Genomic DNA, 22,634 nt, shown 5'->3' with positions numbered 1-22,634 from the left:
CCAGGGGTGACTCTAGAATGTGTTTGTACGATATGGGTATCAAATTAAAGGTATTAATGAGGGTTTTAAAAGGGAGTGGCCCTTAGTTGCATATGTGAAGGTGTTTTCGAGATATCGACCAAAATGTGGACCAGGGTGACCCAGAACATCTTCTGTCGGGTACCGCTAATTTATTTATATATGTAATACCACGAACAGTATTCCTTCCAAGATTCCAAGGGCTTTTGATTTCGCCCTGCAAAACTTTTTCATTTTCTTCTACTTAATATGGTAGGAGCCACACCCATTTTACTAAGTTTTTTTCTAAAGTTATATTTTGCGTCAATAGAGCAATACAATTACCATGTTTCATCCCTTTTTCCGTATTTGGTATATAATTATGGCATTTTTTTCATTTTTCGTAATTTTCGATATCGAAAAAGTGGGCGTGGTCATAGTCGGATTTCGGCCATTTTTACACCAATACAAAGTGAGTTCAGATAAGTACGTGAACTGAGTTTAGTAAAGATATATCGATTTTTGCTCTAGTTATCGTGTTAACGGCCGAGCGGAAGGACAGACGGTCGACTGTGTATAAAAACTGGGCGTGGCTTCAACCGATTTCGCCCTTTTTCACAGAAAACAGTTATCGTCCTAGAATCTAAGCCTCTACCAAATTTCACAAGGTTTGGTAAATTTTTGTTCGACTTATGGCATTAAAAGTATCCTAGACAAATTAAATGAAAAAGGGCGGAGCCACGCCCATTTTTAAATTTTCTTTTATTTTTGTATTTTGTTGCACCATATCATTACTGGAGTTGAATGTTGACTTAATTTACTTATATACTGTAAAGATATTAACTTTTCTTTTAAAATTTGAATTTAAAAAAAAATTTTTTAAAAGTGGGCGTGGTCGTTCTCCGATTTTGCTAATTTTTATTAAACAGGCATATAGTAATAAGTGTAACGTCCCTGCCAAATTTCATCATGATATCTTCAACGACTGCCAAATTACAGCTTGCAAAACTTCTAAATTACCTTCTTTTAAAAGTGGGCGGTGCCACGCCCATTGTCCAAAATTTTACTAGTTTTCTATTCTGCGTCATAAATTCAACTCACCTACCAAGTTTCATCGCTTTATCCGTATTTGGTAAGGAGTTATCGCACTTTTTCGATTATTCGAAATTTTCGATATCGAAAAAGTGGGCGTGGTTATTTTCCGATATTGTTCATTTTAAATAGCGATCTGAGATGAGTGCCCAGGAACCTACATACCAAATTTCATCAAGATACCTCAAAATTTACTCAAGTTATCGTGTTAACGGACAAACGGACAGACGGACGGACATGGCTCAATCGAATTTTTTTTCGATACTGATGATTTTGATATATGGAAGTCTATATCTATCCCGATTCCTTTATACCTGTACAACCAACCGTTATCCAATCAAAAAGGATAACCCATGACGTAACAATTCGGAAATTTAATTTTAGTTATGAAAGAAACGTATCTTCCTTTAGATTAGATGTAGCTATTGACCATTTTGACACTATCTTGAGTAACGATTTTTGGCCCTCTGGGGCACTTGTGCGGGAATTTGAATATAGGCGGAATAAGAGTGTTCCAAACTTAGCAAAGATCCTTGTTAATAACACTGAGTCAAAAAACTGAACGAAAAATCTGCTTTAGATATTCTTTACCAAAATGTTAGAGGCTTAAACACCAAGTTAACAGAACTGTTTTTAAAATCATTTAACTCAAGCTACGATATAATTGCTTTAACCGAAACCTGGCTGAAACCTCATGTTTTTAACTCAGAGATCCTCTGTAATGACTACCAGATATATCGAAATGACCGCCTGAACAGGGTTGGAGGTGGGGTTCTGCTTGCTGTACACTCTTCAATACCATCTGAAGAGATTTGCGTAACCGCCACCGATACAACTGAGTTCTTGTGCATACGCACACAACTAGCAAATATCCACATTTATTTGGCCATCTGTTATATCCCGCCATCTTCTGAACTGTCCGTTTATATGCATCACATTTCCTTGCTAAGAACTGTTAATTCGATGCTAAAGCCTTCCGATTCCATTATTGTCTTGGGTGACTTCAATATGCCACACATATCATGGTGCATCTCTGACTTTAATATTGTACCAGTTTCGTCAAAGTCTTCCAACAATGAATTTCTAGACGGAATGTCTGAGCTGTGCCTTCAACAAATCAACATCCAATCGAATAAATTCGGAAGAGTGTTAGATTTAGCCTTTGTGGATGATGAATCTAAATATTCCATTAGTCGATGCGAACCCATTATTGAACCTGAAGATGCTTACCACCCTTCCCTCAAAATAGTTTACGAAGTTGTAAATTATGCTTGTAACAGCGGAAATAAACGATGCAACTCCAGTTATCGCTTCGACTTTGCGAAGGCCAATTTTAAAAAATTAAATCGTGATCTATCTCGAATAGTGTGGCCAATATTTAATGCTGATGTGGAGCAATGCGTTTCTCACTTTTACAATACCATTTACTGTCTTTTTGAAAAATACGTACCTAAGCGGATTTGTGTACATTCCGATACAAGCCAAGTATGGTTCACTAAAGAGCTGAAAATTTTAAAGAATAAAAAGTCTCGATCTTTCAAGTTGTTCAAAAAGACGGGTTTACATAACCATTACTTACAGTACTCGATTCTATGCTGCAAGTATTTTCAATTGAACAAAAAGTGTTACAAAGCTTATCTTTGTAAAATGAAAAGAAATATATTTAATAATTTGGGAAAAATTTAAACAACCCAAATTATTAAATAAATTATAAAATTAAAAAATTGCTTCAAATAAATGTTTTCATACATTTAGAAAATCAATATGGGCAATCCCCGATTATTAAAAAATCATACAAATTTTTCCCAAATTATTAAATAAATTATAAAATTAAAAAATTGCTTCAAATAAATGTTTTCATACATTTAGAAAAGCAATATGGGCAATCCCCGATTATTAAAAAATCATACGAAAAGAAATATAACTTGCAACCCGAAGGCATTTTACGGATTCGTAAACTCTAAACACAGGGTGAAAGGGTTTCCATCATCCATGAAATTCCAAGATAATATTTCCAGCGATGATCAAGAGATCGCCGACTTCTTTGCGGAATTTTTCAAATCAAATTACTCTATTGAGACCAACGTTTCACCTAATGAATACCCATACCATATTGATTCATGTAATTCAATCAGAGCTCCATTTATATCTTCAGAAGATGTATTATCTTATTTAAAAACTTTAAAAGAATCATATTCATACGGCCCCGATAGGATCCCGACACACTTTCTTAAAAAATGTGCTGCAAACATCTATCAGCCGCTAACAGATTTATTTAATTTATCTTTAATTTATGGCGTTTTCCCAACAATATGGAAGGAATCTTTTCTTATTCCGCTTCATAAAAATGGAAGCAGGTCTTCAATAGAAAACTACCGGGGCATAGCAAAGTTATCCGCTATCCCAAAGTTATTTGAGGCTATTGTTACCTACCACCTAACATTCTCTATTTCCCCCATAATTGCAAGCTCGCAGCATGGGTTCTGCAAGGGCAAATCACCTATCACCAATTTACTAGAATTTACCACCCACGTTTCTAATGGATTTAGAAAAGGCCTTCACACTGATGTAATTTACACCGATTTCAGTAAAGCTTTCGACAAAGTATCACACCCATTACTTATTCATAAGCTCAGTCAACTCGGGTTTCAACCCCGTCTTATATGTTGGATTTCTTCGTATCTTGGTTATCGTACGCAAAAAATAATCTTTAAAAATACACTTTCTGGGGTCATCAATGTTTCTTCTGGTGTTCCTCAGGGCAGCCATCTTGGTCCGATTCTGTTCTTGTTGTTCATAAACGATATGTCTGGTACAATTAAATACTCAAAAATCTTGATGTACGCAGACGATGTAAAACTTTTCAAGTCATGTGCCTCGGTTGAGGAACATTCCTTGCTTCAAATGGATTTAAATCACTTTGTTACCTGGTGCAATGTAAATTATATGCTGCTCAATCTCAAAAAATGTAAATTCATGTGTTTTTCTCGGAGAGTTTCGCCACCAGCTTCATATACAATTAACAACTATAGTCTAGAAACTGTAAATAATTTTATTGACTTGGGAGTCATGATGGATTCCAAACTTAGTTTCAATCTTCATATTAATGCTACAGTGAATAAAGGCAAAGGTGTTTTTGCATTTGTTAAACGGTGGTCAAAAGAATTTAACGACCCTTACATAACTAAAGCACTTTTTACAACATTAGTTAGGCCAATATTATAATACGGCTCGATAATTTGGAATCCGCGTTATCAAGTCCATGCAGACAGTCTCGAATCAATACAAAAACAGTTTTTACTATTTGCCTTAAGAAATTTCCAATGGGACTCTTTAACTAATCTTCCACCTTATACTAATCGATTAAAGCTTATCAATCTTCCAACTCTTGCTAGTCGAAGGGAAATGCTTGGTGTAATATTTATGACAAAACTTTTAAATGGATCAATTTCGAGCCCATTCCTTCTGAATGAAGTGAACTTTTGCGTTCCCTCTCGGACATCGAGACACTTCAAACCTCTTCTGCTGAAACAATGTAGAACGAATTTCTAACAAAATGAACCTTTTCGGCGTTTATGCCAAGATTATAACTCTCACTCAAACATATTTGATAGCTCGGACTCCCTTTTTTCTATAAAAAAGATTGTTCTCACCTCTCTAAATTAATGTATAATACGTTTGCTTCTGTTCTCTTTAAGTATTACGCTTGGCTGATGAAATTTCTTCTGTAGCTGAGCAGTCTCAGATCGTGACGCTTGACAAACCGCTGCCCATCAAAGACTCGGCAAAATAAAAAAAAAATAAAAAAAAAAGTTATTATATATATATATAAATCGATCGCGTGAACAGGATTAGCCTGGTTTCATTGGGCCACTTGAGGGCAGCGCGCTGCCACAACGTCCATAAAAAAAAAAAAAAAAAAAAAGTTAATATACTCTGTGAGCTCTGCTCAACTGAGTATAAAAATGCCGATGGTGCTATTGCCAGTCGTCATTTTTATATTTCATTTTACATAACTACTTTGCATACTGTCTTACACATTGTATTACAGTAGCTGACTACTTATTAGAATATGATATGAACATGTTTCCTACTCTTTCTTACCGAGTGCACCATTCACAATGACACATCTTGCATTGTCGGCAATGGCGTTACCAGATGTGTCGTTATGTATTAAAATGGGGAATTTTATCACTACATCACCCTTTTTGGGGAAAAGAAGAATTGACAAAGTGATCAATTTTGTCACATTCTTCTTTGGCCAAAAACTTATAAAAATTGTTGCGAACAAACGAATATATATTTATATTAGGGTGTACCTCCCCTTTTTAATTCGTTGGTTCGGAACCATTTTTATGATTGATTATTACAAATGAACTTAGAAGTAAAAATACTCAAATTTTATTTACATTCATGTTTGTTTACTGGTAGGAACTAGAAAGTTATTGGCGAGAATATTAATTTCAATTTAAATTAGTAAAATACTTTGTATGTTTGTTTTGTTTGAATTTTCTTTTGTAAATAGTTACATTGGAATATATATTAGATTTGTTTTACATTTTTAGTCTTTGCTGTTTTGAAATATGTTTGTTGGATATATGTACAAAATTTTGTGCTTTTTTTTGTTCTTTTTTTTTATGTTTTAACAATTTTTTTTTTTGCCTTCGTGGATGCTTAAATGCTAGTAAGTAAAATTTGGAATTGTTTTTTAATTAAATTTAAAGTTTAGTCAGAGTATTAAAGTAATGTTAATTTACTTTACTTAGGCGATTTTTATGTACTACTTTTTCTTTGTTTTTGACTTCATCGAAAATAGTTACGTTAGGTTCGTTAATTTTAGTAATGATGAACGGACCTTGATAAATATTTTCGTGTTTATGATGTGGTTCTTTTTGTAAAAGTACTATATCTCCGATTTTTACAATTAAAGGTCGTGCCATTTTATCGTATAGATTTTTACTTTGTAACTTATTTTTATTAATTAGATTTTGTGCCATTTTGTGCGTTTTCTGCATCCTAAACTTAACTTCTTTGGCATAGTTTTCGACATTATAGATCGGGTCAATTTTTTCTTTTGTTAATTCATTAGGCAAAGTTGCCTTTTTCCCAAAGACCAACTCGTAAGGCGAAAATTGGTTGTCGAAAACTGTGCTACTCGTAGTGTTGTGTAGGAAAGTAAAGTATTTTAAATAAACATCCCAATCAGAAAAAGTATCTTTAAATATGCACGTAAGTATTCATTAAAAACTCTATGATTACGTTTAATCGTGCCAACAGTTTCATGATGGTATGCAGTTGAAAAATTATGTTGAATATTTAAAAGCTTTGTTAATTCTTCGAATAATTCATTTTTAAATTCAGTACCTAAATCTGATTTTATGGCATTCATTGTGCCGTAAGTTAAAATGAATCCTTCAAAAATAGCTGAAGCGATTGTTTTTGCCGATTTGTCTGGTACAGCGACTGTTACCAGATATTTAGTCATGTCGCAAATCATGGTAATTGCGAACTTGTTACCATATTTGGACTCAGGTAGGGGTCCTATTGTGTCAATTACTAATATATCGAATGGTTTACAAGGAGTTGGTGTTAAAACAAGTTCTTCTTTTGTTTTAGGTTTAACCTTGTTTAAAAGACAATCTTTACAATTTTTGATATATTTCGATATATCACGAGTCATGTTCTTCCAATAAAATTTTGTTCGCAATTTTGCGTAAAGTCTTTTCATTCCGCAATGTCCACCAGAAATGGGATCATTATGGTAAATTTTCATAAGTTTTAATTTTGTATCTTCATCTGTTACTGTCTCCACTGGATCTGATAAAATAATTTCTAATGATTTTAAAATTTTATTTCCAATATTTTTGAAATTTGTAATGGTGTAATGTTCGAACAAAATATTGTTTTTAGGCCATTCAATTTTCTTAATTTTGCGTTTGCCGGCTTCTGTTTCAAGCCTCGGAAGTAATTTCTCTAAAGTCATTATTTCGTTAACAAGCTCAAAACTAAGTAACTCGAGTTTCTTATGTTTAATATGTGCAAAAATTCTTAAATTTGTTGTTTTATTATTTTTATCGTACGTAATGGCGGATCTTATTCGTGGGACTTTTTTCGAAAAATTAAATGAAAATTTGTCGTAGACATGTAAAGTAATTTGTTTTCCGTCGTTTTTGTCTGTTTTCCTATGTAAATTTTTGTCGTTTGCCTTTTTTGTCATGGCTCTTGTCTGTACTGCCAAAATTTGTTTGTTAGCTTCTTTAATCTCATCGATTGTTATACGCGATAGTGCATCAGCACAAACGTTTGATTTACGTTTTATGTATACAATAGTAAAGTTATATTCAGATAGTTCCAGTCTTATTCTTGAAAGTTTTGAAGATGGGTCTTTCATGTTGAATAAGTATACTAGAGGTCTATGATCTGACTTTACAATGAAATGGGTGCCATAAACGTATGGTCGAAATTGCTTTATTGCAAAGTAAATAGCTAAAAGCTCTAATTCTATAATGGGTTTTTTCTGTTCAGCTTTATTAAATGCTTTAGAAGCGAAACAAATTGGTAAATCACTACCTTGTTTTTCTTGACTCAAAATAGCGCCACATCCAGTTGTGGAAGCATCAACTGTAATAATGAATTGTTTCGTAAAATCTGGATATTGAAGTAATTTTGGTGAAAGTAACGCTGCTTTCAAAGATAAAAATGCTCTTTCGCACTCAACATCCCATACAAATTCAATTCTTTTTCTGCTTAATCGGTTTAGAGGCGTTGCCAGAGACGCAAAATTAGGTATAAACCGTCTGTAATAGTTTGCAAACGCGACGAATCGTCGTACCGCGTCTTTGTCAGTCGGTTTTGTATATTTTTTAATTGCGTTTATTTTAGAGTCGTCTGGCAACAAACCTTTGGCTGAACATTTGTGACCTAAAAATGTAACTTCTGGTCGTAAAAAGTTGCATTTATTTGGGTTAAGTTTGAGATTAAAAGACCTACAAGTTCGAAAACTTTTGAAAGATTTTTAATATGGTGTGCTTCACTACAACCTATGTCGATGATATCGTCGACGTATAAAAGTGCGACATTGGGTGGTATACCCGAAAAAGCTATGGTCATCATTCGTGAGAATGAATTTGGTGCTATATTTAAGCCGAATGGAAGCACTTTCCATCTAAATGCGCCAAGTGCTGAAAGACGTAATGTCACGACAGTCAGGATGCAAGGGGATTTGATGAAATCCTGAAAAAAGATCTAATGTGGAAAAATATTTTACTCTACCGAGATTGTCTAAAATATCGTCAACTCTAGCTAGTGGGAATTTATCAGCTATGAGTTTTTTGTTTACTGCGCGAAAATCTACGCACATACGATATGCTGTTTGACCCTTAGTATCTTTTTTTGGGACTACAATCAAAGGACTATTGTAATTTGAATAACTGGGTTCAATCAAATCATTTATTTACTTGGCGATTTATTTCTTCGCGTTGAGAGTATGGCAATCTATAATTTTTAACATATACCGGTTCGTTGTCTGTCAGTCTTAATTTTTGCTCGTAAAAGTTGTTTAAAGTCATTTTGTCCGTGTCAAGAGCGAAAATGTCGGCATAATCTATGCAAAGGTCAATTAGTTTACTATGAGCATGTTGAGGTATTTGATTTTTTAAAATTGAAGTCAGTTTTTTCGTACGTTTGTCTTATGCTTCTGTCTTGTTAATTGTATAAACATTATAATTTGAAAGTCTCTCTGTCCGAATACTTTTTCTTTTTACATACTTTACATCATCCGTGGTGTTAATGACTTTGATTATTGGGTTACTGGAATTAACAATGCACCTAGCTGTGAAAACACCTTTTTCAATTTCCTGCGAGTTCACGAAAAGTGGTTCGGGTGAATCTCCTAAATCAAAAAGTCTGAATATTTCACATCTTGGTGGAATGATACAACTGCCGCTTTCTGTTCCGTGTAGGATTGGTATCGCAACTTTTTCATTACCTACCCAAAAGGAAATACTATTTCTTTCATAATTAATAATGCATTTGTTAATTTTCAGAAAATCTTTACCCAGTATGCCATCGGATGGAATATTAAAATCTTCATTTACTACATGTAAAGTATGTTTAATAGAAAAGTTGGGAAAATTTAAATTTACGGTAATTTTACCTAAAGTGGAAACTGAATTGGAAGTGACACCGGTAATGTTAATAATGTCGTTCGTATTTAAGGAAATACTTCTGTCTAAACATGATATTTTTATTAAGGAAATGTCCGCTTGAGTGTCTACTAGGAAAGAACAAAATTTTTGTGACTCGTTTAGTTGTAATTCTATAAAATCAGAGTAATTTAAATTTAAACAATAGATGGCTATTGGTGAGGGAAGTTCGCTTACTCGCTTAATTCGTCCTCCCTCAGTGTTCGCTCCTGAGGGGCACTGGCGTTTAAAGCGCGAACGTTTGCGTTTCTACCTCTACCGTTGGATGATCTAGAATTGTTAACTCTAATGTTACCGCTGTTTGTATTTGAATTGGAATTTGGACGTATATTATTATTGTTGTTATTTCGGTATCTATTTCTGTTATCATAGCGATATCTCTGATTATTGTTACCGTTATAGTTACTATTATATGAAAATTAACTATTATTTCTATAACCAGTATAGCCGCGGTTTGGGTAAAAACCTCGATAACTACCACGTGAATTTCTGAATGTGTTGTTACCACGTGATCGAAAAGCTAAAACCTGACGTTCAGTTACTTCATTGTTTTGTTCTACAATTAATTTTGCTACTACGTCTTTCGGATCAGTAAATGCCGTTGAGGCTAAGATGGTTTTTACTAAATTTGATTTTGCATTTAAACGACACACGTTAACCGTTTGTTCGACTGCCATTTCATGAGCTTTTGTTTGAGTGATCTCTTCAATAATAAGAGACCGCTCAAGTGAGTCAGCTAAATCTTCAACTTTTTTGGCAAATGCAATTTGGTCTATGAAAGAATCAAGTGCTAGTGGATCACCACTGTAGTTTTCTCTAATAGAATCAGCACATGTGTTAATAAAAATTCTCTTTTCCTCTGGAGTTGCCATGATTTGATCGTTAAGATCTGGGTTTACGTTAGAAGAAGGGTTAACTAAGTTTGTACTATTTGGGTCGTTAGGATCTGATTTTAGAGTAGAAGAAGTTAAAATTTCACTATTTGAATCGTTAAGATTTGACACTAAATTAGAAGTTAAATTTTTAATGGAAGAATTTTCGAAGCCTGGAAAATCTGTTGATAAATAAAATCTATTTTCCTGGTTTGTGACTTTTTCGGTCGAAGATGAAGCTAAACTTTCGTAGCTTGAGCCTGATTTATCTGAATCGGATTCTGAATCTGAAGTTTTTTGCACTTGTCTACCACTTCTAAGGTTGTACATATGAAATTAATGAAGCACTTGTTTGAATGTTGAATTTATATTTGAAGTTAAATTGTTGAGGAAAAAGAGCGAAGGAAAAAAAAAATTTTATAAAATGGAACTGATTTGCAGGCGAATAGTCGCTAAATAAATATTTAACAATTTATTAGAAGAATTAATTGAAACTGCAGTAAATTTGTATGAAAAAAAAAAAAATCTATAAAAATGAATGATTTTAAAATGGCTCAAAAGTATGTACGTATTAATTGGTAAAAGTCTTAAAATGTACTCACGGACGCACCGCTTTATTCAAAAAAATCTCAATTCGGTTTTTCACGGAACCACCGCATGTATTAAAAAAAATTGGTTTTTAACGGAACCACCGCATATTGTCAAAAAAAATTACTTGGTTTTTAACGGAACCACCGCATGTACCGAAAAATTAATTGGGTTTTTCGAAAACCACCGTATGTATCAAAAAAAAATTAATTGGTTTTATCGAAAACCACCGTATGTATTAAAAAAATTAATTGGTTTTATCGAAAACCACCATACTATCAAAATCCAAAATTTATATGCTATTGAAACAATCCAAGTTAATTATATGAAAAGCGAATGCATTGCATTTAATGGGAATTAAAATGTTTTATATACGTATATATGTTTGAAGAAAAAACCGTAAGCAAAAGAAAAATTTTAAATACACACATATATATATACTTAATTTCGCTGCTGTTAGTTTCCGTTACTGCTGCTGCTGCGCTGGCAGACCTGAATTGCTGCTGGTGTTGTTGCTGCTACTGGTGGCGGTAAAAATGGCGTTGTATTGGTGGAGTGGTTTTTCGCGTTCCGTTATGTGAGTAGGTGGAGGAATATGGCGGATGTTATGCCGTTATTAAATGTGGTTGGTATAGTTTTTCTCTTACTTAAGCGAATTAGGTATTTTAAAATTATCTTTTGAAAAACGATTTTCTTTCTAATTCCGCTGTTCTTAGTTTGTATTATCTGTTTGTTTTATTTGAGTTTATTATTTCGAAAATTTTGTTTTATTTCTGTGTCGATTAAAATTGTTTTATATTATGGTTTTACTCTTTTGGTAAATTTTGTATTTAATCGTAAAAAAATTTCGTTTTTAATTGATTTTTCTCTTCCGTCCTTAAATTTCGTACTTTAGTTTTGTAAAATTTCCGATTATATCCGTAGGATTAAGTTCTTTGCATTATGTACCCAGTTTTCTTCTATTATCTCTGTTAAATTTAGTTTTGTGGAATTATAATTGTAAAATTTTCCATTAGTTCCGTAGCATTAGGATTTATATTGATTGATTTCTCTTTTATTATTTCTGTTAGATTTATACTATGTTCAAACAGAAAAATAAATTGAGGAAATTTCGATTTGAATTGAATGCTGTTCATACAACTCGATTTAGCTTACACAATAGTAATTTGATAGCTGGTTGGCTCATCTCTACAGCAAGAACATACCTTTGTTCAGACTGTCAAAATGTGCGTGTTGGCATTAGGCGAATGAAATGGAATGAAAACATAAAACTTTGAAATTTTTGTGTGCTGTAAGAAAATGTGTTCAATGTTTTGGTTTCATTTTGAGTTTGCCATCTTCTTTTGACAATCCCTACTCCAGTGAAATGAAAGACATAAAATCAGCTGATGAGATGAGCCAACCATATAGTTCAGCCATGCGCAACTGACGTTGAAATCTACTCAATAAACACACTATACAAGGTTGCATTTGCAGTTTGAAACAATTTATTACGCAATTTTTTTTTAAATTGGCAATTTGTTATTACAATTTATTATATGATAAATTGCGTAATAAATTGCCCAAATAGTATAAATTGCTAATTTGGTGTGTGTTTGAACCTAGTATTAGTGTTTTATATTATAATTGTAGAATTTTTTTTTTTGTTATCTCCGTAGCATTAAAGTTTTTGTATTATAAATTTATTAACTTTGTTTTAATTTTGTTCTAATAATTTAGTTTCACTGACCAACACTTTTCCACTTTTCTCCACTCTACTCACCGCTGCTGTCCAAAAATGAAAAAAATGTCCGGTTCGCCACGATGCCAAAATTGAAAGTGAACGAGGCTCCAGCCTCACGGTGAACAACTTCGGTTGTCCTTTACTATCTGGAGGGCGCCGCCTCCATATTGTTGCACTGGTGCCCATTCTCACGGTCGCCATATTGCGCCCGGCTTCGCTAGCCGAGCAAAAAGTAACTCACCCGTGGCTACTTGGGATTAAATCCCTTGGTATCGCTGTCTTGGTGCCGATTTTTACAATTAAAAACTCTTCGAATGGGTTTTCAACAAATACTTTATTTATTTAATTGTTTTATATTAACCCGAAATAAGGAATGACTAGTTTTATTAAAATTTGCCTCCGAGCACTTAGTTGCACAAAAATGGGTAATAGTCTAGTTGAGGGGTCGACTGCTAATACGCTACCAAAAATATCGAGAGAGGTGTCAAACGACGCGTCTTGACATCAGTATTAATAATCCGAAGGCGGAAAATAAAAATTTTAACGCGTTCAAAAGATATTAACGAAAAACCGAAAAAAGACCCGCGGGTACCTCCGAAACCGGGGGTCGGATCCATAGTATTTTTGCGCAGAACACCTTTCTGCGTTGGCGGCCTTCGGCCGCGATTATAAAAAATAACCCTGGGCTACGCCATGCCAAGTCCGGGTGTGTGGTATAACCGTGGCTACCGCCACGGTGATGCACAATTTTTTTTGGGGGTACAAACACAACAACAACCACATGGAAATCGCCAACTTCAAATGCAAATATCTCCGGACAGAGATAAAATTTTTCTTTTCCGACATCAAATTATTGTTCTCGAGATTAATACGCGTCGTTTGACACCTCTCTCGATATTTTTGGTAGCGTATTAGCAGTCGACCCCTCAACTAGACTATTACCCAAAAATGGAATGGTCGTGATGAAATATAAAAATGCCGATGGTGCTATTGCCCTTCGTCATTTTTATATTTCATTTTACATAACTACTTTGCATACTGTCTTACACATTGTATTACAGTAGCTGACTACTTATTAGAATATGATATGAACATGTTTCCTACTCTTTCTTACCGAGTGCACCATTCACAATGACACATCTTGCATTGTCGACAATGGCGTTACCAGATGTGTCGTTATGTATTAAAATGGGGAATTTTATCACTACAAAGGTCAATAGTTATTTACTTCTACTATGTTCAAACAGAATAATAACTCATGTAACTCAATTTAGCTCACACAATAATAATTTGATAGCTGGTTGGCTCATTTCTACAGCAACAACATTCATTTGTTCAGACGGTCAAAATGGGCGTGTTGGTATTAGGCGAATGGAATGGAATGAAAACATAAAACTTTGAAATTTTTGTGTGTTGTAAGAAAATGTGTTCAATGTTTTGGTTCCATTTTGAGTTTGCCACCTTCCTTTGACAATCCCTACTCCAGCGAGATGAAAAAAAAATAAAATCAGCTGATGAGATGAGCCGACCATATAGTTCAGCCATGCGTAACTGACGTTTAAATCTACTCAATAAACATACTTTACAAGGTTGCATTTGCAGTTTGAAACATTTTATTACGCAATTTTTTTTTAAATTGGCAATTTATTATTACAATTTATTTTATGAGAAATTACGCAATAAATTGCCCAAATGGTATAAATTTCCAATTTGGTGTGTGTTTGTACATAGTATTAATCAATTTAATATGTGTAAGAAAAAAGGGATAAAAAGTTGTAAGCGTTAGCAGCATGGCTCAATTATATGGTTGGTTCAGCTCATTTTATTGTTTTGCATTTCTCTAGCATAAGGATTGTCAAAAGAACATGTAACCAACACATTGACAATTATTTACAGCTGTGGTAGTAAATTTTTTATTAAAAAATAGTTTCACATCACTTTAAGTAATTTTTTTAGTTGTTGTTGTTGTAGCTTAGTAAATGAATCTAATTTAGCGCATTATTTTCCCACAAAAATTTAAAGATTCTATAGTTTCTCTCCATTCCATTCGCCTAACATCAACGCGCATATTTTGACAATCTGAACAAAGGTATGTTGTTGCTGTAGAGATGAGCCAACCATATAGTTGAAACATGGATAGCAGTTATTTTTATCAACTTTTTCGATAACAAAAATCCGATGACAGCAAGACTTTCTTTTTGGCGGTTGCCGCTCGATATGCAAGAATTGTACCGTAAGTTACATCAAGCCCCATTTCTAGTTTTTGAAAACAGAAACTAACGATATTTTTAGCAATCAGAAATTTTTACTGAATTAACCATTAGCTAACATTTTCCAAAGTATACATAGTATGTATATATGTAACGCTCTGCGCGCCAAGGCCGCTGATTCGTATGCCGTTGACTTTACACGGCGAGAGGTAAAGTGGTTCGTGTGCGCTAGCTTACGCATGACGACAGTTATTGTCGATTTTGACTGCTTATAACTCAAAAAGTAATTAAGATATCCATCTCCAGTTTTTACCATGAACCATGAAGGAACTTTCATTTGTAATAAATCGTAAATGTAAAATTGATTTTTCGTGTCAGAGGTACTTTCTTCAGAGCGTCACATACATACATTAGTTTAAGAAAAAAACTTGCTCTAATAGTGTATGCATTTTCAAAAATTTAAAACAAATTAATTGATCAATATAATAAATTAAAGCTCTTAAATATAACGTTTTATAGCAATGTAAATTTTCTTTTTTTAAGCAATTTCAACTTAATGTTTTACGGTTCATTAAAAATAAGAATTTTGTTTTCAACAAAATATATTTCATACTAGCATACATACATACATGAATGGCCGCAAATAAAAAGTGCATTTAGATTAAGAGGGAATTAAGGAAAAACTTGTAAACATATTCGTAGAAACGGAATGCAAAAAAAAAATCTGTAAGAAATGGGACTCATATAAATTTCGTATAACGGATTATTATATATGAAAAGGTGGCTTATGACTCAAAAAAGAAATTGCGAGAACTGTTTTTTTTTTTGCGAAAAACAGCTGTAAACTGTCAACCTCACCTATCCGGGGCGAATCCTGTTTGACTAACAGACGAGGCTCTGGCGATCCCAAGCTCCTCATGGAACTTGGGGTGGGGAGGGAGGGGATGGCCTGAAGGTTTAATGTGGCCACATAAATCGTTCCCGAGATGGTCGGGCTAGCACCTAATGGTGCTGTGGTACCGGAGCGTACCGGATCTGTATCCGGCAAAGGACCATTACATCGATAGCACTCCCCAAAGCCTTCGGCGAGCAACCTTATCGCTACAACAACAACAACAACAACCTATACAAACACAACCTCATTTTTAGAAATTGCGTTTTTGAAAACTTACGGGCGTGGCAAGTTGTCAAAGTTGTGAAAAATGCGTGAAAAATTACTTTTGAGCTGTGATAACTAAGGAATGGTTCAACCGATTTCAAAGATCTTGGTACCATTGGAAATGTATTCAGATCGGATGTCGAAAACATACACTGAAAAATTTTTTGTTTCAAAAATAAAATTTTAAACTTAAAAAAAAAACTCCAAAGGCAAGCGTTTTAAAATAAAATATATTTTTAGAAAGGTCTATTTAATATATATAACATATCCAAAAACTAAAATGGGGAATTTTTTCTTTTTAAGTAAATGCATCTCTTTATTTTTGATATTATGGTACTTTTGAGCTGTGAGAACTACGGAACGGCTCAACCGATTTCAGAGATCTTGATACCATTGGAAAGGTATTGGAATCGGCTTTCGAAAATATACACTGTACGCAAAATTTATTACACTGGCAAATTTTTTGTTTCAAAAATAAAATTTTAAACTTGGAAAAAAATTCAAAGGCCAAGTGTTTTAAAATAAAATATATCTTAAAAAAATATTTTTTTCTTTTTTGAGTCATTAGCCACGTTTTCATAGCCCGGGTCACATATTTTGATATCATAGTACCTTTAAGCTGTGATAACTACTGAATGGCTCAACCGATTTCCAAGATCTTTGTACCATTGGAAAGGTATTCGAATCGGTTATCGAAATCGTACACTGAGAAAATTTTTATTACACTGAAAATAATTTTTGTTTGTTTTTAAATGCTTGATCTTTGTAATTTTTCCAAGTTTAGTTTTTAAAAAACTAAAAAAAAAAGGCTTTTCAACGAAATAAAAAATGCTTGCAGTATACGTATTTGAAAGCCTATTTGAATACCTTTCTAATGGTACCAAGATCTTGGAGATCGGTTGATCCATTCTGCAGTTATCACAGCTCACAGGTACCTATTACCGTAATATTTTCACGCATTTTTCACAACTTGCCACGCCCACAATTTTTCAAAAATGCAATTTCTAAAAACGAGGTGGTGTTTGTATAGTTAAAATCTGAGGGGGTCGGGTTCACAATGTGCCTTTTTATAGGTTTTGATATAAAATGTATCATATGCAACTCGACTCGAACAAAATTCATTCGGATTTGAAAAGTGTATGTGATTTGACAGCTTTCGCATCGCACTTCCGTTCGAATCGAGTTGCAGAGTTGCAGTTCCTTTTTTACGGATATGTATATAAGCTTTTCTTTTTTTCACAATTAAAATAAATCCCTTGTTTATTGAAGTCCAGTTATTTAAAAATTTCTGTTTTCACATCCTTATGAATAGTATATATATGATACGATTCTACGTATCTAATTGTTATATAATAAATATTAGAATGTGTACTTTTAAGGGGTTTTTAGTTCTACATGAAAACTGACTACCTTATACAAACAAACTCGAAAAAAACTATTCTATGGTGGTTTTGTTTTTTTATATTGCATTTCATTATTTTGTATTTTCTTTGAGTCAAAGCTTATGAAGGATGCTTAAGTTTCGGAAAAAAGACCTATCCCCATTCGTGGGGAAAATTTAGTACCAAAAATGTCCGAATTTTTTAACTCGTTTGTTTTCTCTCTTTTTCGCTAATAATTTTCGTTATACGTTAGTCTGCCCGATAAGAGAACTTTTTTTAAAAATAGCCACTTCCTAATAAAATATTCTATACAATTTAAATGGTGAATTTTTTTTTTCAAAACATCAGTAGTAGTGCGATGAATTGTCTACAAACAAGTGCGCAAAATTGGTGGTGCTCTTATAGGAATTCTGTTCACTTATAAGCTTTTAGAAAGACACATTTTTTCTTTGTAAATTTGTAAGGTACCAGATTTTCTAGTCGGACTATGAACCTTCTGATTATATTCAATATATAATTTGTGTGAATAGTATAATTTCTTATTTTGTGTTAAATAATTCGTAAAAACGTATAACGGTTTTTCTAGAAATAATAAATCTATTTCACTCTCTCAAGTTTGACAGCTTCGCCAATTTTAGCCGAATGCCACAAAATGGCAATTTGTAATGGTTCTGCTTGAAATTGGGTGCACGAATATATGTATATAAGTTGATTTGTTCAGAAAAAACAAAACGCCGTGTGTGATATCAAAACTATTTTACTAATTTATAAAATTTACATAATATAAGCGCACATTTGAAAAATTAACGAATTTAGAAGCCTTACCTCAGAATTTGTTTCAAAAATGCCCTATCTTAGAACTCGGTGCAAACAAATAGCGTTTTCAGTTTTTCCGAAATGTATTGAATTTTATTTTTGAAACTTTCTTGATAGAGCAAGAAGAGCTTGTGACTGCTCCCCAGCGGGTTAGGGGGTCAGAATATACCCGCGGTAGGTATGCCTGTCGTAAGAAGCGACTAAAATACCAGATTCAAGGGGTTGTGTAGCACAATCCTTCAGGTTGCCAGCGCAATATATAGCTTCTCCAAACCCCATTGTTAACCTCACCTATCCGCGGCGAATCCTGTTTCACTAACAGACGAGGCTCTGGCGACCCCAAGCTCCTCATGGAAGTTGGGGGTGGGGAGGGAAGGCCTGAAGGCTTAACGTGGTCATATAAATCGTTCCCGAGATGGTCGGGCTAGCACCTTAATGGTGCGGGGTTACCGGAGCGTACCGGATCTGTATCCGGCAAAGGACCATCACATCGATAACACTCCTCAAAGCCTTCGGGAGCAACCTTATCGCTACAACAACAACAACAACAGCCTCTGACTGCTAGACCTTCGTCATTTTATAAAAGCTGAAATTACGTCAGTGCATACTTCCAACTGAAGCGGGATCGTTGGTCTATTATAAAACTTGAGTCACAGTGGATTTAACAAATATCGTGCAAAAATTTTGTAGAAAATAGACCTTTCTTTCGTCATTTTGTAAAGACTGATTATCATATGTGGTCTTCGTCACGATATAAGAAGCCACTAGCCTCATTGCCAGACACTTTCCATAGTGGCTTTGTGAGCCAGACACTTTTAATCCTCCTAAAAGAACATCGAAGCAATTTTATACTGAAATTCGAATACAAAATCTTTAAAAAAACGTTTGAAATTTTGTTTGTCGTAAAAAAACTGTCAGCTTATGAAAAAGTATTTAGCTTTATGAAAAAGTACAGTTTTGCATTATGAAAAGTGTCTGGCTGGGCAAACCCACTATGGAAAGTGTCTGGCAATGAGGCTAGTGGCTTCTTATATTGGACGAAGACCATATATGAAAATCAGTCTTTACAACATGACAAAAGAAAGGTCTATTTTCTGCAAAATTTTTGCACGATATTTGTTAAAGCCACTATGACTCAAGTTTTATAATAGACCAACTATCCTGCTTCAGTTGGAAGTATGCACTGACGGAATTTCAACTTTTATAAAATGACAAAGGTATGGCAGCCACAGCTCTTAGACTATGAGAAAATTCTAATTAAAAGTTTCAACCCTATTGCGAGTGTCGATCGGAATTGAATGGACTATTTGTCGATCCAAACTTTTTCATTTAATTTTGTAAATGTGCAACTTAATACTTAATCTATGGACCATTATAAACAGTATGCTTATTCGAAACAAATTTCGAAACTCTTTCGCTATTCGATATATATATATAACACACTTTTTGACCATTATGAAAATACCTGATTATCGTTCAGCGGTCTCGCAATAGGGAGGGGGTGGGGGGTTCATTTAAAAATGCAGTTTCTAATTGAGAAGAATTGAAGCAACTAAAATCGCACTTTAAGCGCTTGGCTGCGGCAGCTTAGATACCACTGTCTCCCACAAAATATACCTTACTTTTAATGATTACAATATGAATGTTTTTGCTTAAACTTCAAGACATGCAGATATTGTATTTCTTACGGCATCGCGAGCATATGGGATGTATGAAAGTGAGTACCAAGTCATAGCTAAGGATTGTATGATGATGAAAATCAATGTCAAACCAGGTTTATGTAGCTAAGTTTTAAAAGAAAAAAATTAAAATAAATGAAAATAAAACAAAGATAAAATAAAAAATTGAAAATGCAATTATACCATAACAGCAGCGACAAATGTCATAGCAATGGACACAAGTACAATACATGTGGCTATCAAACGTGTGGATGAAAACATTTTTTTGATTTGATTAACTGGGCCCATAAGAAAACAGGTACTGTAATTGAAGATTAATAGATAAGTATTGAAGCTTATTTGTGTGCATAAGATTGTAAAATAATTTAGAGCGTAAATAATACGTAAATACATACGTATATATGGTTGTTAATAGTTACCTAGTCATTGATATTATATTGCCAAGCGTATAGAAGACCGCAAATATAACTATGCCGCGATGCAGGAAAAGTGCTAGCGAGCCAAGAAACGTTAATACGATACCAAGTACAAAACAAATACAAAATCCCCTGATTCGTGTCGACCAACTGAGCGTTGACATTTCATTAATCTGTAATGGATGGTGTAAATATATGAAGTACAATAATATTCGAAAGGGTAAAAGCCCCCCTGTCGTAAGAAGCGACTAAAATACCAGATTCAAGGGGCTGTGTAGCGCAACCCTTATGACCACATGCGACCTTCTAGGTCATCCCTCCCTCCCCACCCGCAAGTTCCATGACGAGCTTGGGGTCGCCAGAGCCTCGTCTGTTAGTGAAACAGGATTCGCCACGGATAGGTGAGGTTGACAATTGGGTTTGTAGAAACTATGTATTGCGCTGGTAACCTGAAAGGGCTGCGCTACACAAACCCTTGAATCCGCATTTTAGTCGCCTCTTACGACAACAGGAATACCTACCCCGAGAATATTCCAACCCTCTAACCCGCTGGGGGTGTTTTTAAATGTCTAGACATGCAGCATATTTAGGTTTACCAAAGAGGATATATATATTAAGAGGCGTCAGTTTGGAATAAGTAGTAGACAAAAATATCTGTCCCATTTGGGTTTACAAAATTACGAGCATGAATAAAAGCTTTCTGCAAATTGACGCCCATCAATGCATTCTACTTGGAACTTTATTAGCAATACACAATAGTCAACTATGTTAGTTCAATAGCGTTTTACTGTTTATTAGCTTTTTTAAAGATAATTATCACTACCACCCCCTCATCTTGCAATTTCCTGCACCTAATCGCTAACGGACACTTGTTGAGTCAGCAAACGCAGTAACTTTTTAGGTAAACTTGCTTCTCTGTTTATTTTTTCCAAATGATTAAATTTAAGTTAAATAAGCAATATATTTGTTTATAATATATCAGCATAATATTTTATTTCACGTATACATAATATCACCTGTGTAATAATACTGCTCTCCTCCTCCGGAGTTGAATCATTTCCATTTAGCACCCGTCTTAATTTATCCATATTTACTATATTTAATTATTTCTTGCTTGTTAATAGAAGGTAAATTCAAAATATTTCACCAAAACGCTAAATCAAAATCTATAATTGGTAAAACCCAAATAAACGAAAAAGCTGTAAAATATAACAAAGTCGCAAAACACCATTGTACAGGTCATTGTACAGGTTTACAAGTATGATATGTATGAGAGGGAAACAATTTCTTTCCCTTTCTAACACACGGCAGTTTGACACTTCGGTCAGTGTCAAACTAGCGTGGAACCTGTGTGGAACATGAGTTTTGACACTGAACGAAGTGTCAAAATTACCGGGGTTGCTTCGTCGAAAGCGACACAGGGAAGCAAAAAAGGGATCGGAATATCAGATATGGGTTGCTGTGATTGTAAATTTTTTTGAACGAATTTAGTAGGAAATTTTAAGTGCACCCATATGGGTCCTTCAGAAAATTATAAAAAAGTCTTCAGTTGGGGTATCTGAGGACGCGTAGTTATTTCAGTATTAAGAATACAAACACGGGAGTAAAGTTTTTCTACCCGTTCAAAAGTTCTCCGCGAAAAACAGTTTGAAACCGAGGTCGACTGCAATAACCCGTCCAAAAAAGCGGAAAGAAAAATTAATAGACGCGTTTTGTCCTGTTGTCAATAGTCCGAAGAGAAAAAGTATTCGAATTATTGGAAGCGAGGCAAAAACGCGTCTATTAATACCTCCCCCGACGGTTTTGGTCGTGTTTTAGCAATCGTCCCCGGTAATAAAGTATCACAATTTGTTAATTAAAATTGTCCAAAATATATGGTTATTAAAGAGAAATGTAATTAAGTGCTCGTTTGAAAGTAAATAAGTATATTTCTTTGTAATATAAGAAAATAAAATTTTAAGCAGTTTTCGATAGCAGCTACTAAACTTTTTTTGGTCCTAAGAAGTACAACAGTGCCAAATAGCATCCACAAAAAAAACGAACAAGAACAAGAATTTTATCAGGTGAGCGTGGCTGTGTATGTGCGTGCTGCTACATATCCTACTTGTAGACCTGTACAATGGCAAAACACGGAAAGTTGAAATCATTGTAAATTTTACCAAGTAGCGCAACTAACAGCTGATCGGTGAAAATTCGCACATTCACACGCACAGTTCTCGACTCAGTTTCAAACAAAAACTTTTGATTTTTTAACTCAAATTTTAAAGTGAGATAATCCTTACGAAGTTATGTCTATAGAATATATAAGGCGTTTTTGTTGTTATTAAAACAATAGTTTTATTTATATTAACGCTTTATCATTTTTTTTTTAACTTTGAAAAGACTCCGAACACCATTCCTTCATTATATGACATTCGACTGCCTAGTCCACTGCCTTCCACTCTATTCGCAACATAACCTCTTTTAAGCTGCCAAACTATATAGTAAACAATGGTT

At 34.1% G+C, this 22,634-nt stretch overlaps 1 protein-coding gene across 1 annotated transcript; it reads right to left on the bottom strand.

Moving 5' to 3' along the window:
• Nucleotides 1-14,761: 14,761 nt before the first annotated feature.
• LOC137253760 (vesicle transport protein SFT2B) lies at nt 14,762-21,376 on the bottom strand. Its single transcript, XM_067791190.1, has 4 exons — nt 21,155-21,376; nt 20,142-20,311; nt 19,906-20,023; nt 14,762-19,827 (listed from the first exon to the last, which is right to left on the bottom strand). Exons 1-4 carry the CDS (start codon nt 21,224-21,226, stop codon nt 19,696-19,698), a joined length of 492 nt encoding a protein of 163 aa, XP_067647291.1. The 5' UTR covers nt 21,227-21,376; the 3' UTR covers nt 14,762-19,695.
• Nucleotides 21,377-22,634: the final 1,258 nt, after the last annotated feature.

The sequence above is a fragment of the Eurosta solidaginis genome, chromosome 5 (genome assembly GCF_040869045.1).
Source record: "Eurosta solidaginis isolate ZX-2024a chromosome 5, ASM4086904v1, whole genome shotgun sequence".
Lineage (NCBI taxonomy): Eukaryota > Metazoa > Arthropoda > Insecta > Diptera > Tephritidae > Eurosta > Eurosta solidaginis.
The sequence above is the reverse complement of the archived record's forward strand: the minus strand, read 5'-3'. Positions and strand labels throughout refer to the sequence as shown.